At 46.7% G+C, this 17,252-nt stretch overlaps 1 protein-coding gene across 2 annotated transcripts; it reads right to left on the minus strand.

Moving 5' to 3' along the window:
* Positions 1 to 446: 446 nt before the first annotated feature.
* On the minus strand, positions 447 to 5,380 carry ABHD11 (abhydrolase domain containing 11). 2 transcript variants are annotated; one of them, XM_081843707.1, is made up of 6 exons: positions 5,207 to 5,380; positions 3,917 to 4,052; positions 2,987 to 3,160; positions 2,581 to 2,751; positions 1,084 to 1,139; positions 447 to 903 (listed from the first exon to the last, which is right to left on the minus strand). In XM_081843707.1, exons 1-6 carry the CDS (start codon positions 5,323 to 5,325, stop codon positions 759 to 761), a joined length of 801 nt encoding a protein of 266 aa, XP_081699833.1. In that variant the 5' UTR covers positions 5,326 to 5,380; the 3' UTR covers positions 447 to 758. The 2 variants fall into 2 exon arrangements, with proteins under 2 accessions (XP_081699833.1, XP_081699832.1); XM_081843706.1 differs by having other exon boundaries at positions 1,084 to 1,265; positions 5,207 to 5,378.
* Between the last annotated feature and the right edge of the window lie 11,872 nt (positions 5,381 to 17,252).

The raw sequence follows: 17,252 nt of genomic DNA on the forward strand, positions 1-17,252 counted from the left end.
TGTGGAGCCTACCTTTGTAGAACAGGATGCATTCCAGCCATGCAGAAGTCAAGAGGCTTCTGCACACTCAGACCCCTTTCCCTCCTCCGTCCAAGCAAACAAGAGGCATCACCAAGGACACATTAAAGCAAGGAAAAAGCAACATACCGATATATCACAATGTCTGAAATAAGGATGGACCTATGTAGAGGCGTTGGCTGGCTTCATGGTTTTTTTCCTACATTCTGATTTTTGCATAGTACACACACACACAATTTTTGCCATATATTGCCAGGTCAGACATTACAAAACTGTTATCACAATATGGACCTCAAACCGGTTTGGGACGATAAACCAATATTATCGCCCTTCACTAGCACTCACCAGGCTCCCTCTCCTCTCTGGATCAGATGCCTTGTTGGCTGTTTCTTTCTCTCCTGGCTCTCTGGAAGGTCAAAGATCACCCATTTAAAAGGAAACACCATTTTATTTAATATTAAATACTGTACAGTGAAGGAGCCCCATGGAGTTAAGTGGCATCCCAGCCACCAGTGGGGTCATATTCGCAGGATTTCCACATGGCAGCTATGCAGGCCTCCCGGAGGTTGGGGCAGGAGGGCTCTTGACAAAGAGCACGTGCTAGTCTTGAGTTGGGGAAGCTAGTTCTGGAGAACGGGAGCCGTTCACAGGAGTAAAGTTGGCAAAAAAGGAGGGGTATCCTGACTAGTGTCAGGAGAGGGACCTGCTTGTCTTTCCTCTTCTGGGAGGCCAGCTGGAAACTACAGTGGAAGAAAGCGAAGGAAGTTGCAAATGGCAGCAATGAATTCTTGGGGCTGATCCGCGTGAACCCAGTGTCCAGCGTCAGGGACGTACTGGATCTCTGCCTCCGGGAAAAGCCGGTCGATCTCAGGGTAGTCGTCAGAGCTGCAAAGAAGGAGAGGGAAGGCAAAGCTCAGCCAGAGGGATGGGAAAAGAAAACAAGCCAGTTTGGGTACCAGATTTTGCTTCATGTTACACTGAGAAGGAGACACGGCAGGGACCCTTCGACTCTCCAAAGGGTTTGCACAGGAGATGGTGCAGACCCCTCTGCTTGCGAGAGCTCACCTGATGTAGCCGGACTTGGAGCCCCCGAGAAAGAGAGTAAGCCCTGGGTAGTCCACCTGGAAATGAGGGAAGCCCATCAGTTCGCCCAGGTGCTGGGAAATGGCATCCAAGTTCACGCGCCACACAAACCGGTCCTCAGCATACACCAGGTTGGTGAGCAGAAACTGGCGGATAGTCGGCTCCTGAGCAAAGAAGATGGAAGGGGCTCGTGGGGAAACACAGGATCCAGCAACAGGCACTGTGTGCTTACCTTGTAAGCATGGAATCTGGGGTTGGGATTTGCAAGTCCCCTTTTGACTGTGCCCCAGAAACCCCTGCCCCAACCCCCGAGGTATGCCAGAGGAATGGCCGTAGCTCAGTGGTAGAGTGATTGCCTTGCACACAGAAGGGCCCTAGTTCAATCCCCAGCATCTACCAGTAGGACTGGGTATGCTCCTGCCTGAAACCCTGGAGCGTTGCTGTCCATCACTGTACTATTTCTTATCTATGGCATTCTGTTAAAAAGAACTCTCAGAGGTACTAACAAAATATATTGCTAAGACAGTTATTGTCCCCAGGCTCATAACTGAAAAAAGATACAGCACATAAGGATAAAGGAAGGGGAGGGAGGAGGGGAAAGCAAGCTCAAGCGCACTATCTTTCAAGTTAAAGGTAAAGGTAAAGGTACCCCTGACCGTTAGGTCCAGTCGCGGACGACTCTCGGGTTGCACGCTCATCTCGCTCTATAGGCCAAGGGAACCGGCGTTTGTCCACAGACAGCTTCTGGGTCATGTGGCCAGCATGACTAAGCCGCTTCTGGCAAACCAGAGCAGCGCACGGAAACACCGTTTATTTTTCTGCTGGAGTGGTACCTATTTATCTACTTGCACTTGATGTGCTTATGAACTGCTAGGTGGGCAGGAGCTGGGACCGAACAATGGAAGCTCACAGCATCGCGGGGATTCGAGCTGCCGACCTTCCGATCAGCAAGCCCTAGGCTCTGTGGTTTAGACCACAGCACCACCCGCGTCCCTTTCTTTCAATTTACAGTTCATATAATGCAGTTAGCTAGAGCTGTGCCCAACTAAGCCTTGCTCAGAGCAGACTCATTAACGGGTTAGGAAATTTAACAAAATGTAAATAATCAGTAAGTTAATGAAAACTTCTTGTTAAGAAAAGTTAAATAAAGCTAAACACCTGCCTTGTAATTTATAATAAGGTCTAACAACAAAATATAAAAATCTAATTGAAAAAATGATGCACCACCAAAATTAAACCAAAGCCCCCAAAGAATCGCATAAAGGCCACCCCACCCTGTTCTAACTGTGGAGGCAGAGCACAGCCATCGTGGCTAGAAGCTACTGATACGCCTCTCCTCCATGAATTTGTCCAAACCTCTTTTAAAGCCATCTAGGTTGGTGGCCCTTGCTTTCTCCCTTTCCCTGTCCAGGAACGACGAGGCTTGGGGTCTGGCCCATGTGATGTTGGACCTCCGAGGTGGTGGTGATAGGGCATTACCTGAATGGCTGGGCGCAGTTGCTCTTCTGCCAGCCGGCGTGCGGTGGAACGAGGGATGCCTCGGGGGATGTCCACCGCCTTCATGGCAGCAATGAAGTTCTGAAAGCCTGAAATGGCTGTCGTCTCGCTAGGACTGATGTCGACACACACCAGGCGCTCCACCAACTCTGGCTGGGGTGCAGAGGAAAGACAAAGGAGCCAAGGGGTCAGAAAAAGCATCAGGTGCAGGTACAAGCAGGGATGCCTGTGGACCACACCTTCCCCATCTCTGAGCTACCGGTCCCCACCACCAGTTCCCAGTTAGCCCAGGAGATGCGCTTGCTCCTTAAGCCACTGTCTGCCCACTCCCACGTCAGGAATCCGGCAACAGAACACAGGAAGGGCCACCAAGAGACTCTCCACCTACCCACTGCAGCGCCATCACCATGGCTGTCTTGCCGCCCATGCTGTGCCCGATCAAGACACACCTGCTGAGGTTCAGCTGGTGGAGGAGGAGGTGAATGTCGGCACTCATGGCTTCATATGTCATGAGCGGGCTGTGGGGGCTGTCGCCGTGGTTACGGGCATCCACCGTCAGCACCTAACTGGGCAGGAGAAGAGGGACAGCAGAGGGTTGGCACAAGGTTGGCTTTGCATAGGCTCTGGATTGTGCAATACGAAATCTTGAGGGGTCCTGCAGCTTCACCCTGAGCACCCAGGATTTCTACCCGGCTACATAAAAATGACCCCAACCAGGCCTGGCCCGGTGGCAAAAAGATGCTACAAAGTCAGGGCAATGGTCCCTCTATAGCTCAGTATTATTCTACATCAACTGGCAGCAGTTCTCCAAGCAGTGTTCAAAATCCCCCAGGCACCAGGCACATTTTGCTACTGGCATGGGTCCAAATGCGACTACATGGAGATTTCTGGATGCCAGGTTTGTGGCCACAGTTTAAAAATCTCTGCCTTAGTTCATAGCTAATACCATTTCCATGGTGTGTGTTTCTCCTTCTTGTATACCAGGACAAGTGAATTGTTGTAAGAGAAAGCTATATTCAAGCAATGCAGTTGGGATGATAGAATTGTAGTTTTGGAAGGGACCACGAGAGTCATTTAGTCCAACCCCCTAGTGAACAAGACAGTCTGTTGTGCAGACCATAACTTAGGTTTAAGGTGCCATTTGGCACCTAGCTTATATATCTGTTTCTAACACTTTCTCCAAGGTTTCAGGCAGGTGTCCTTCCCAGCCCTACCTGGTGATGCCAGGGGTTGAACCTAGAGCCTTCTGCATGCAAACCAAAGCGCAAACCAGCAGCAATCACCTCCCCAATGTAGCCCAAAACCAATTCTCACTCACCTTGCGGCCAGTTTGGAGCACCAGTTTCTTGGCTAGGGATGCAAAGTTAGTCTTGCTTCCAAACAGCCCATGTAGGAAAACGAGCGGGGGCTCGGGAGAGGGCCCATCAAACACTGCATATGATACGGGCACTGGGCTGCAAACAGAGGTGAAGGAGAGTTCATGTGAAGGAAAAAGCCTCAAGGCCTTCCTTCCAAGAAAGGGATGTCCGGACTTTGCCACAAGTGTCAGCAAACAGCTATAGGGTGAAAAACTCCACCACTGGTATAGGACTCTAAAAAGAGCTCTGCTTAGATAAGAGCATATTTACAGTCGCCGAGCAACAGCTGGAAGAGGGCCACAGATGCTCCTCAATCATGTTTTAAATCTGTCTAAACTTGTGGCAGGTTATTCTGTCGTCTTCTGTTTGAGAAAAGGGCAACCCAAATTATCAAAATTATCAAAGGGGTGAAGCAACTCCCCTATAAGAAAAGGCTGAAGCATTTAGGACTTATTATTTTGGAGAAAATGTAAGAGGTGACATGATAGAAGTTTATACAGTTATGCATGGCATAGAGGAAGTGGATAAAGAGTTTTTCTCCCTCTCTCATTACATTAGAACTCGTGGACACCCAATGAAGCAAAATGCTGGAAGATTCAGGAAAGAAAAAATACAGGACTTATTCACGCAGCACATATGACCTATGGAACTTGCTGCCATGGGAGGCAGCGTGGAGAAGTTATTAAGCAAATTTTAAGCAAAGTGGGGATCTCTCTCCTGCACCTGCTTTCTCTATGCAACACACCATTTCCTAGGCCAGGCATCCCCAAACTCGGCCCTCCAGATGTTTTGGGACTACAACTCCCATCATCCTTGACCACTGGTCCTGTTAGCTAGGGATGATGGGAGTTGTAGTCCCAAAACAGCTGGAGGGCCGAGTTTCGGAATGCCTGTCCTAAGCCTTTAATACCGACCCTGAGTGCACGAAAAACCGATGTCTTGCCTCCATCGGCCCAAGAGGGGGCGATGTCTTTCAGTTCCTTGTATAGAGACTATCCAGGAAAAAAATATGGCGCGCACACCTCTCTAATGGTGGCTCCATCCGGGAACCTACAGGCCCACAGCTGAGCGCCAACGAGAGACACGCAGCGCCTACCTAGGCTTTTCAACTCTATGGTCCTAACATCCGGGTAAATGCAGGCTTCGAGCAGCGGCTAGGCCCCCCGCGGAGGATTTCGGGAAACGTAAAGCCGCTCTCTCCCCCCTCGCCGCGTCCTTCAGCCTTCACCTCCCCCTCCCGGAGCGCTTACGTCACGGCGTGGCTGGCGAGGCCCTTCCTTTCCCGGGCCGGGCCTGTGCGGCGGCGGCGAAAAGAATGGAGCCGGGACCAGCGGGGCGGGAAACTCGGGAAGGAGAGAGCGCGGAGCATCCTTGGACGGGTTTAGCGGTCACCAAGGAGACAGGGGAGCGGCGAATAAGCGGGGCGGCGGGGCCACAGAATCACTTCCGGTCTGTTGCCACGGTTACAGGGAAGAGTGGCAGGCAGCAGTCCCGCCTCTTCTAGCTTTGTGTGGAGGCTCCTCTCCCTAGTGTCGCTTCGAGAAGGGATGCAGGCATGCGCCGCCAGGGGGAGCCAGAGAGCAGCGAGAGGGCGTCTAATACAGTTTGGCGACTGAGTGATCTGCAGCTTTCAGAATCGAGCAGCGCTCCTCCTCTATTTAAAATAGAAGAATGCTGTGTCGTTCAGAAGCTGGCATTTATCTATACATATATGCGTGAAAAGTGCTGCACAATTCAAAAGCTTGCAGAGCGCATGATATATGTGTGTTGTTGTTGTCGTTGTTGTTGTTTTACCCTAAGACTCCAACCCCAAGACAAAGTTCCAACAATTAAAACACATTAATATTTAAGCACAAAATTGCACAATATTAAAAACAGCTTTAAACAAAATTACAAAAATAGGGTGGGTCCTAATATACATACATACATACATACATCTACACACACACATGTAGTGAATGAAAAGGCAAGGAAATTTCATATTTAAAGCAGTTCACGCTCTTCCTTTCCAAAGGAAAGAAGAAAAGAGCTCTCCAGAGGATTTGCAGGAGTGTAGGAAAATATCAGATTTGGATACCAGGGTCTTTGCCATCCTATTACCCCTCTTTCAATCTCGCTTTCAGTCTCTACTTTTCCTCCACATACAGGACCGAACCTAGGATGTTATGACAAGCAGTGCAACCAAGCCTGTACAAAGTGCTGTTCAAACAGTACTGAGAAGCAGCAGCCCACGGATCTGGGTGTGTAGAGAGTGGGTTTGTGTGGAATGAAGCATTTTCCTTTTTTAAAAAATGGTTTCAAATGCTTTATTGATTGTAAACTGTATAACAAAAATGATCAATAGATGTTAAAGACAAAATAAAAAATAAACAGTCATTCATTCCTTAACTGGTACTTGCTTTGTACATGATTTTGTAATTAAATTTGATATGACCTCCGATCTTCCCATTATGTTCCCAAATTAGATTCCTTGAATACGTACTTAACTTTATTTTCTCCATGTTGTTCAACTTTAAATTTTATAAAATTATCCTATTTACACACAGAAGTTCAATAAAAACCTGCCAACGGTTTGATATTTTGACGTTCTTTTACATAAACTCTGTATGTGTCCTACTCTCTGATAATTTTTTCATCTGTAACGTCTCATAACCTTGCTGATAGTCTCGCCAGTTCATCGTACTCTCTTAATTTATGTTGCCAGTCTGATTTAGATGGGATATCCTCTCCCTTCCAGCCTTTTGCAATTAAAATTCTGGCAGCAACTGTAACATACATAAAGACTTTCCTGAACTCTTTTAGAATTTCGTTACCCATAATTCCTAGCAGGAAGGCTTCAGGCTTTTTAGGGAAAGAGCATTTGAACATTTTCTTAAGTTCTTTGTAAATCATTTCCCAAAACTGTCTGATGGAATGAAGCAATTTCCAAGCAAGATGACGTGCAGCCACTCAGTTTTTGTTTTACTTTGTAGATGGTAGCTGTTGTGTATTGAGTCAAAGGATTTTATATCTGTATTATTATTGTCTGTATTTGCATTAGGGTAAAGTAACTGCCTTTTGGTTCCAGAGGGTACAGCTACTATTGGTTCATTGAAGCTGCTGTATTTGGATCCTCTGTCTTATTGGTTGCCTCCAAAAGGCAGGACTGTGATTGCCTGATGTTGTTCCCTCCAAAATGTATCCTTTCTAGCTAGTTCCCTGTCCCTATAAATGTAGCTCTCCCCTCCTCAGGTTTCAGTCTTGTTGCGTTAATAAAGAAGTGTTACTAGAGAACTGTCTCCAGCATATTATGTCAAGAGAGCTGAAATCACAAACCCCACGTCACAACAACTGGCGACGAGGATGGGATCCGGAATGCTGAGGAGCGGTTAAATGCAGCCCTGCCTCAGAGTCCGGATTGTAGCTAAGAACAAGACTCACTGGCCGGCTGAGAAGACGACCCTGCCCACAGGACAATGGAGAGTCCAAGGGTATTGGAGCCCTTCCAGCCATCAGAGCCCCACACGTGGGAAGACTACGTCGAACGCTACGAGTTCTTCGCAGTGGCTCAAGGGATCACCGATGCCAGCAAAAGAAGGGCCACATTCCTGAGCTACTGTGGGCCTGAGACCTTCACGCTGGCCAAGGCATTGCTTGCCCCGGCGAAGCTAAGTGAGACATCTCTCGAAGATATTCTTGCCTGCCTAACAAACCATTTAGCGCCTAGAAGAGAAAGTGCTTCCTCTCCTGAACCTCCTGTAAGCTCAGAAGAAGTGTCAACATGGCCACACTTGTGGAGAGCGAGACCAGCTTTGGCTTCTCGGGGAGGAAAGTCAGAGTGCTACCAGAGAACCCTCCTGGCCCAAAGATGGAAATCACAAGGCATACCAACCATCCAGGAGTGGAAGGTGAAGTTGATAGAATATGCAGAACTTTTTTTTTTAAAAAAAAGTATTTATTCAAATTTTAAAGATTACAAAGAGAAACAATAAAAAACAAAAGAAGAAAAATAAAAAATACAAAAAAATACAAACAATTAAAAAAACAGATCAAACCTTTACATAGCTTTCTTTCCTTTACTTATTTCCTTGACCTCCTCACACCTCCCTTTTTTGTATTCTAGTTCAGTTAGATGTTTCAGCAAATCCTTTCCAGCTTTTTATCCTAATAATTTATCTTAATATACTGTAATTCTCGTCTTTCACCAATTAATAAATCAATTTTAACCTAATCCTTTATATCATTTCTGCTAAAACCACATTACTTCATTCCAACAACTTTCTAACATTCCTTAATTTTGCAATGTTTCTGTAAATAAACTTTAAATTTTTTCCAATCTTCTTCCACCAACGAGAATCTCCAATCTTTTCAATCTTCTTCCACCGACTAGAATATGCAGAACTTGCCAAATTGTCAGGGAGGATCCGGGACCAGGAAGATCAAAGATACCAAAATAATTGGAGTAAATTTATTGAATATTTAAAGAAGAATTGTAAAGAGGTTAAGACACTAGCAGGATTGACATAATACCTCCAATGTATAACAGTATTATTGTGAGAATGATGTGCGCGATAGAAAGGGGCTAAATATACCAATTGTAGGGAGGGAGGGGTGTCGCGACTTGGCAGAGTCAAAGGGAATGTATGGTATTATTATGGTTTGTTGGAAAAGAATATGTAAAGAAAACAATAAAAATTCATTAAAAACAATGAGTGCTACCAGAGTGGTAGAGCACCTGCTTTGCATGCTGAAGGAGGTTAAATTCCAAGCATCTCCAAGCAGTACAGTGGTACCTCGGCTTACATACGCTTCAGGTTACAGACTCCACTAATCCAGAAATATTACCTCAGGTTAAGTACTTTGCTTCAGGATGAGAACAGAAATTGTGCTCCAGCGGCGTGGCGGCAGCAGAAGGCTCCATTAGTTGAAGTGGTGCTTCAGGTTAAGAACAGTTTCAGGTTAAGAACGGACCTCTGGAACGAATTAAGTACTTAACCTGAGGTACCACTGCACTGGGAATGTCCCCTTGTCTGAAACCCTAAAGAGTTGCTGCCAGCCAGTGTAGACAATACCAAGCTAAATTGATGACAGTGAGATGGTAGCTTTACATGAAGAAGGTCACGAGTTCAGTCCTCAACAGCATCGCTTGCTAGGTCTGGGAAACACTCCTTGCCTCAAATCCCGGAAAGCTGCTGCCAGTCAGTGCATAGGTAGTGCTGAGCTAAATGGACCAATGGCCTGACTCAGTATGAGGCAGCTTCCTGTGTTCCTGTTAAAAAGACCCATGCAGAAAAGGCCCAGTCTCGTGTTGCCAAAAAAGGAGGCACACAAAGGGCCTCAGATGATGATCACAGTGTCTGGGTTGGTCCTTAGGGGGAAAGGCAGTCCTTGACATACTGCTGTCCTGAACCGCTTTAAGGTTTCATTGGTCAAAACCTTCACTTTGAATTGGGCTTGGAAAGTAATTGGCAGCCAGTGCAGTCAGGTCAGGATTGGCATTACAGTGGTACCTCTGGTTGCGAACGGGATCCGTTCTGGAGGCCCATTCGCAACATGAAAAGAGCACAACCCGCAGCAACACATCTGTGCACGTGCAGGTTGCGATTTGTCGCTTCTGCGCATGCGCGTGATGTCATTTTGTGTTTCTGCGAATGCGCGAGTGGCAAAACCTGGAAGTAACCCTTTCCGGTACAGTGGTGCCCCGCAAGACGAACGCCTCGCAAGACGGAAAACCCGCTAGACGAAAGGGTTTTCCGTTTTGGAGGCTATTCGCAAAACGAATTTCCCTATGGGCTTAGGACGAAATGTCTTGCGAGTTCCTGCGGGTTTCCCCCCCTTTTCCTAAGCCGCTAAGCCGCTTATCAGCTGATCCGCTAAAAGCCGCTAAACCGCTAATAGCGCTAATCTGCTAAGCCGTCAGTGGGCTTGCTTTGCAAGACGAAAAAAACGCTATACGAAGAGCCTCACGGAACGGATTAATTTCGTCTTGCGAGGCACCACTGTACTTCCGGGTCACCATGGGACACAACCTGAAAGAACGTAACATGAAGCAAACGTCACATGAGGTATGACTGTATATGCTCAAACCCTTTTACCCTGGAGAGCAACCTGGCTGCTGAAATTTCCAAACCGTCTAGCTGAAGTTTCCAAACCATCTTCAGAGGCAGCCCCACATATAACACATTGTAGTAATCTAACCTATAAATTGCCAAAGCATGCACGATGGAAGTTAGGCTATCCCTGTCCCGAGAGGGGCGCAGCTAGGCCATGAGCCGAAGCTGATGGAAAAGCAAACGCAGCCTGCATGTGCAGAAGCAGCAGGGCAGATGACAGGAGCAATCAATGGGCATTTTCATCGCTTGTGAGCTCCCAGGAGATATTTGGCTGCTGCTGGACCAGAGAGACCTCTGTGGCCCGATCCGTCAGGGATGTTTTTATCTTCCCCTTCACAACGTTGCTTGGCTCGCTTCCTTAAGTCACCTGGAGCTATGTTGTGGTGCAACAACTTCTTGTACACTCTGATGGTTGGGACCACGTGGATATGTGTGGACTGGTTGAATTGCCATTTGGTTCCGGAAGACACAAGATTTACCCACCCGGGAAGAATGGCAGATGAAGTTGATGGACTATATGGAACTGGCGGAAATGACTGGCAGAATCCGAGACCAGGGAGAAGAGTCGGTGGAAGAAGACTGGAAAAAGTTTAAAGATTATTTATGGAAATACTGTAAAATTAATGAATGCTAGAAAAATGTTGGAATGAAGTTATATGGCTTTAGTAGAAATGTTATAAGGAATTAAGTATAAATAGATTAATAGAGTATCAAAGGAAAAAATAAGGTTAGAATGTGTTAAGATAATTATAGGATAGAAAACAGAGGAAGATGGAAAGGAATTGCTGAAACAATTAACAGAAGTGGAATACAAAAAGGGAGGTGTGAGGAGGTCGCGGAAATAAGTGAATGAAAGATATGATACTGAAATTATTTGATCTGTTTTAAATTGGTTTTGTTTTGTTTTGTTAGTTTAATGTGTTAGTGCTATGTAGTGTTTTTGTATTGTATTGTATTGTATTGTTCTTTTTTTTTGTAGTGTTTAAATTGTTGGAAAAGTAATAAATATTATTTTAAAAAAAAGAATTGCCATTTGGTTCCATCCAACTACGAACTCAGAGCAAAACTCTGCCATTCCCCTTCCCAGGACTTAATTTCTGCCAAGACTCATCTATGAGAAACATTGTGGCATGTGAAGAGCAATGAGTTTGCCTCTGAGCATGCACCAGGTGCCTGTCCCAAACCACTGCGTAATGCCTGCCACATGTAATTTCTTATATATTTATCCCATGTTTCATCCAAGAAGCGCAGGGACCATACATGTTCTTCCCACCACCACACCCCAGCTTTACAACAGTGGGAGGTAGGTCAAGCTGAGATATAGCTAGTGGGCATTGCATCACACTGACAACTTTATGCACAAGAGAACTGCATAACCAGTGACAAGGTGTGCTGGTGGTAACTGGCTAAATCCCCCCCCCCATTCTCCCCCCACTTTCCTCTCTGACTCACTGCAAAACCAGGGAAATCATCCACGGCACAGAAAATAACCACAATGGCTGTGTTCCACCTTCATTGTGTGCTTCTGAATACCAGTTGCTTCTGGAAACCACCGTGGGAGAGTGCTCTTATGCTCGGATCCAGAAGAGGCATCTGGTGGATGCTAGACTTGATGGGCCAGCAGGGCTCTTCTTCTGTTCTTATTAACAACCTGGCAGGGTAAGCCACAGCATGTTGTGTTTTGGGTTATGGAAAGAAGGCAGTGCCGTATTTATCCGGTGAGGCGGGGCAGAATTTGGGCTGGATGTCTTTCTCCTCCTCGCATTGTAGCCTGCACTATCGCCTAACCCTCAGCCAGCACCACCCAACTCTTCCTAGAAGGACTTGCTGGGCCCAGGAAAGGGTTAAACTGAAGCGGCATGCACAGAGAGGCTGGCAATGGGCCAAGTATCTTGCACCTGTCTCATATCACAGGTATCGGTCATGTGCTTTGGGGTGTGACGGCCGCACAAACCCATTCTTTGTTCTGCACTCAGTTGCACAGAGCAGTCCTTGTGTCCTCCGCCGTCAGCCTGCTACGGAGCGTTTCTTAGGGTGCACCCACATGGCAGCCCCCACCCTACAGATGCCTTTGCTCTTTTGGCCAAAGCCACAACTCCTGCACCACCCATGCGCTTCTAAGCAGAGACTGGAGCAGGATAGCCAAGTGCTTGTTGTATTTTAAAGGCAACACACGGGACGAAGAGTGATTGCTGGGGAGTACGCTTAACAAAAGTGTGCAGTAACGGAGGTTTGCTGAGTATGTGCAGAGTGCAACCCGGCTAGGCGAAAACGGCCTGCCCAGATTCTTTGCCCTGTTTATGGGTGGCTGAACGAGGTGTGTGTGTGTGTGTGTGTGTGTGTGTGTGTGTGTACATTTCACACTGAACATCCTGCCCTCCAAGGGAAGAAGGTGATCAGCACATTTCTCAGAAAATACTTCTGAGGAATGCTGAACCGGGCTACCTTTGAAGAAAGTGACAGGCTAAGGAAGAGAGGAATAAAAAGTGTGTGATGGGGGGGGGGGGTACCTTCAACAATATCTTTTTTTTTTTTGGCGGGGGGAACAGTGTTACAGATTCTATGCACGAAAGCTCATGCCTTCTTAAAAATCGTTTGTCTTTTGGGCACCACTAGACTCTTCATCAATTTTGCTTACACACACACACACACACACACACACTGAGTTGGATCCACTCTGTTCAGAGAACTGAGAAGTTGAAGTCACCCAATAGTCTCCAGGGAAGGGCTTGACTTTAAGAGAAATTCTCAGGAAAACTTTTTTTCAGACATTTTGGCCATTTTCTGCCCTGAGCAACTGACCCACACTATATCATAGAATCATAGAATCATAGAGTTGGAATAGACCACAAGGGCCATTGAGTCCAACCCCCTGCCAAGCTGGAAACACCATCAGAGCACTCCTGACATATGGTTGTCAAGCCTCTGCTTAAAGACCTCCAAAGAAGGAGACTCCACCACACTCCTTGGCAGCAAATTCCACTGTCGAACAGCTCTTACTGTCAGGAAGTTCTTCCTAATGTTTAGGTGGAATCTTCTTTCTTGTAGTTTGGATCCATTGCTCCGTGTCTGCTTCTCTGGAGCAGCAGAAAACAACCTTTCTCCCTCCTCTATATGACATCCTTTTATATATTTGAACATGGCTATCATATCACCCCTTATATATATATTTAGAGCCAGTCGAATTCTCATTTAAAGCACAAGACTCCCCCCCCCAAATCCTGTGAACAGTAGTTTACATCCCACAGAGCTACAATTCCCAGTGCTTTAACAAACTACAGTTCCCAGGATTCTTTCGGTGAAGCCACGAGCTTTAAATGTGTGTAGGACATGCTTTATAGATGTACAGATCTGCCGTGAGTAACTGAAAGCACGTCTTCCAACCTGAGCTGGAGTCCTCCCAGCCAATCTTGCAGCATTTTACTAGTTGGCATTTTACTAATTGGCATTAAATGGGCTTAGCCAGGGACTGGATCTTTTATGATGAGGGTGAGGTCTTTGGGAACACGCTGTGCCCTGCCTGCTTTGAGAGCAAACACAGAGTCGAGAAGGGCAGAGTGCAGTTCTTTCCCCTGGATGTTTGAGACTGGAGCAGACAAGAGCAAACTGACCTCTGCAGCCTACGAATTCCCTCTTTAGCTGTGATTCTTGCATTGCAGGGGGTCGGGCTGGATGACCCTTTGGGTCCCTTCCAACTCTACACTTCTACGATTGCTGGCATCCTAAGCTGCTTCCCAGACAGGCAACTCCTAGTGCTAGTAAGCTTCTAGTTCCTCCACTCTGAATTGCAAGCAGAATTGCAAATAGCTTTCTGCCCCATCAGTAGGGCGACTGCAGACTCCTTGTCGAGCATGAAGACTCGGATTTGCGTGGATTCTGCATGTCCTCCTTTGTAAGAATTGCTGCACGTTTAGAAATGGCAACTATGATTTCCATAGAAATACCACCCCTCTCACCCTAGTGGGGAAGACCTGTTCCCAGCTGATGTGCTGTGTACCTGCTCGGTCTGTTGCCCAGGTGGTGCTCACTGTAAATCCTTCTTGCGACGGCCACCTCCAGGCTTGATTATTGTAACTCGCTCTACGCAGGGCTGCCCTTGAAGCTGACCCAGGAACTCCAGCGGGTGCAGAATGCCATGGCGAGGCTCCTTACAGGGTCCTTGCCGCGGGATCACATTCATCCAGTGCTTTACCAACTGCACTGGCTCCCGGTGGAGTACAGGGTCATGTTTAAGGTGCTGGTTTTGACCTTTAAAGCTCTGTGCAGCCTAGGACCCTCATACCTACAGGACTGCCTCTCCTGGTATGCCCCGCGGAGGACCTTAAGGTCCACAAATGACCACATTTTAGAGGTCCCAAGTCACAAGGTGGTTAGGTTGGTCTTAACTAAGGCCAGGGCCTTTTCAGTACTGGCCCCAACTTGGTGGAACACTCTGTCACAAGAGACTAGTGCCCTGCAGGACTTGACATCTTACCGCAGGGCCTGCAAGACAGAGCTGTTCCGTCTGGCCTTTGGTTTGGACTCAGTCTGACCCTTATGTTTCCCTCCCCTTATGGTTTTGACTTTTAAAATGAGGCTGCATTTTAAATTGCATTTTAACCTGTATTTTAAATTGTTCTTTTTCTTTTTTCTTATTATGTTTTTACTGAAATTTTATTGGTGTTAGCTGCACTGAGTCCAGCTCTGGCCGGGGAGGGTGGGGTATAAATAAAATTATTATTATTATTATTATTATTATTATTATTATTATTATTATTATTATTAGCTTAGACAAATTCATGGAGAAGAGGGCTATCCTTGGCTGCTAGCCATGATGGTTCTGCTCTGCATCCATGGTTGGAGGCAGAAATTCTTCTGAACACCAGTTGCTTGCTGGTTTCCCACAGGCACAGGCTCTGAGAACAAGATGCTGGACTGGGGGAGCCATTGGCCTCATCCAGCAAGCTCTTCTTACGTGTGGGGTGGGTATCTCCATCAACGTCTCCCCACCTGCTCTTAAGGTTCTGTATCTTTCAACAGGACTGGGGCTCGACATCCCTGACTCAAATAGAGGACACCTTCAAAGCGAGGACTATCCTCTGTGCACTAGGATAATGGTCACCCTAACTATTATGGATATAGTGCTTTATTGTACATTTGACCCCCTATGAGCAGTAACTTGTGGTGAAGCTGAGATGGGTGGGGAGGATCCAATTCACCAGAGTGGATATTTGTAAAGTGGGTGGGAAATCTGAGTATTGGGTTTTTTTTCAAAAAGCACTTAAATCCCATTACTTATTTGTCACAAAGTGCTTATTGATTTAAGAGTGATCGTCCTTTATTGCCTGTTAAATGTCAACAACATGGTGTTAAATGTTTGCTTTGGATTGGAAGGTATATTAATTAGGCCGGGGAAACAGGTGCTAAAATGGTGATAAGCCAGCCTTATTTTTTCAGATATGTATATATTTAAAAATAGTGTTTAGCTGTTATGGTGCTCCAGAGCCTTTGGTTAAGCAGTATGTTGTTATTGCTGTTTCTTTTATTTGTTTTTTTAAAAGCCTGAAAAGTGTTTTGGGACCTAATAAAATAGTGATAGTAACACCCTCCACCACCAAAAATACAAATGTCTACTTTTTAGGTTTTTAGTCTTGCTTTTGTGGTTTTCTTGTGTGTGTGTGTTTAATTGTTTTTCATTATCTTATGTGCAAATTGCATTGAGAAGCTGGTTTAGGAAGTGATTAATGACTTGATTTTAATATTTTTTTTTTTTAAATAAAGGTAACATCATGAAATGTAAGCTGAGCTGTGAGGGGTTTAATTGCCCAATAGCATCACTGCCCACTTCATAGAATCAGTTGAAGAACTGGAAGGGGCCAAAAAGGTCCTCTAGTCCAGCCCCTGGCAATGCAGAAATTGCAGCTAAAGAATCAGCTAAAGACCAGGCCTCTCAGGAAAAAAGGGAAAGAAGTGCCTTTGCCAACCTGGGGCTGATAGGAATTGCAGTCCAAAACATCTGGAGGGCATGGAGTTGGTGAAGGCTGTACTGAATGGAGATGAGGCTAACTTAAGAAACCCGAAAGTTAGACTTCATACAGTAAGGAGAAAATACGGATGGTGCTATCCTACCAATTCATCATCTGATTGACTGCTAAGTTCCTTAAGTCCATTTATTTCAGTGTGTGTCCTCTGAGGAGTGGCTGACATTGGCTGCCTCCAGAAGCAGCACTGGGGAATCATGGGAAGGTTGCAGAAGGATGCCAGGGGGCCGGTGTGAGGGGTGGGCATAACTGGGTGCATGCCAAGACCTGCTGCCTTGAGGGGTGGGGGGTGGGTACTGGCATTCCCTGGAGTTCCGCAGTTTTGCAGATCCTCCTCTTCCTTCTTCTTCATCTGCCTTTCCATCAATTCCCTCTGGGCAGTTGTGCAACTTTGTGTGTGAGAGAGAGGGGGTTAGACTGGATGACCTTTGGGGGACCCTTCCATCTCTACAATTCTACGATTGGGGGTGGGGTGGGGAACCTGATGAAGGCTCCCTTGCTCAGCTCCCCTCCCCCCCCAAATAAATCCTGGCACTGATGGTGTATGTATGGACACGCCACCCCAAAGAACTGCGAGTGAACAAGGGGCTGGGCCATTTTGCTCCCCAAACCACTCCGCCCTGCTTCTGTTTCTGCTGAGGATTCCCAGCCCCACCTGCCTCTCTCTCCCCACCCCCAACTCCCGCAGTGTCCTCCTTGCAATGATTGCCTCATGCAAGTGTGCTGATCCAAGGAGGAGGGTGTGGGAGCCATCATCCATCGCACTCCCTGCACAAGGAACAGGCAGATATAAACAGAAGCTTGCCCAACCCACTCTCGTCTGGGAACACACCAGCAAAAGGTGGCCAAGGGCTGCTTCTCTTCCTTGTCCCAGCTGAAACGAAGCAGGTTTAAGCCACCCTCCGCAGGAAAACAAGGAATGGGCATATATTGCCAATTCACGTCCTGGTTCAACTGTCGAGATTGCCATTTGCAAGAGCCTTTTGTTTGAGAACCTGCATTCAGCATTTGGGATGGAATGGGGGAAATAATAATAATATTGCGTCACATTGCGTAGAGCCAGTGGCGGTGTAGCTGTTAAGAGTGCTGGGAGACCAGGGTTCGAATCCCTAATCAGTCATGAAGCTCACTATTTGTGACCTTGCCTCTCAGCCTGTCCTACCTCACAGGGTTGTTGTGTGGGG

This window comes from Podarcis erhardii (assembly GCF_964252035.2).
Source record: "Podarcis erhardii genome assembly, chromosome: 16".
Classification (NCBI taxonomy): domain Eukaryota; kingdom Metazoa; phylum Chordata; class Lepidosauria; order Squamata; family Lacertidae; genus Podarcis; species Podarcis erhardii.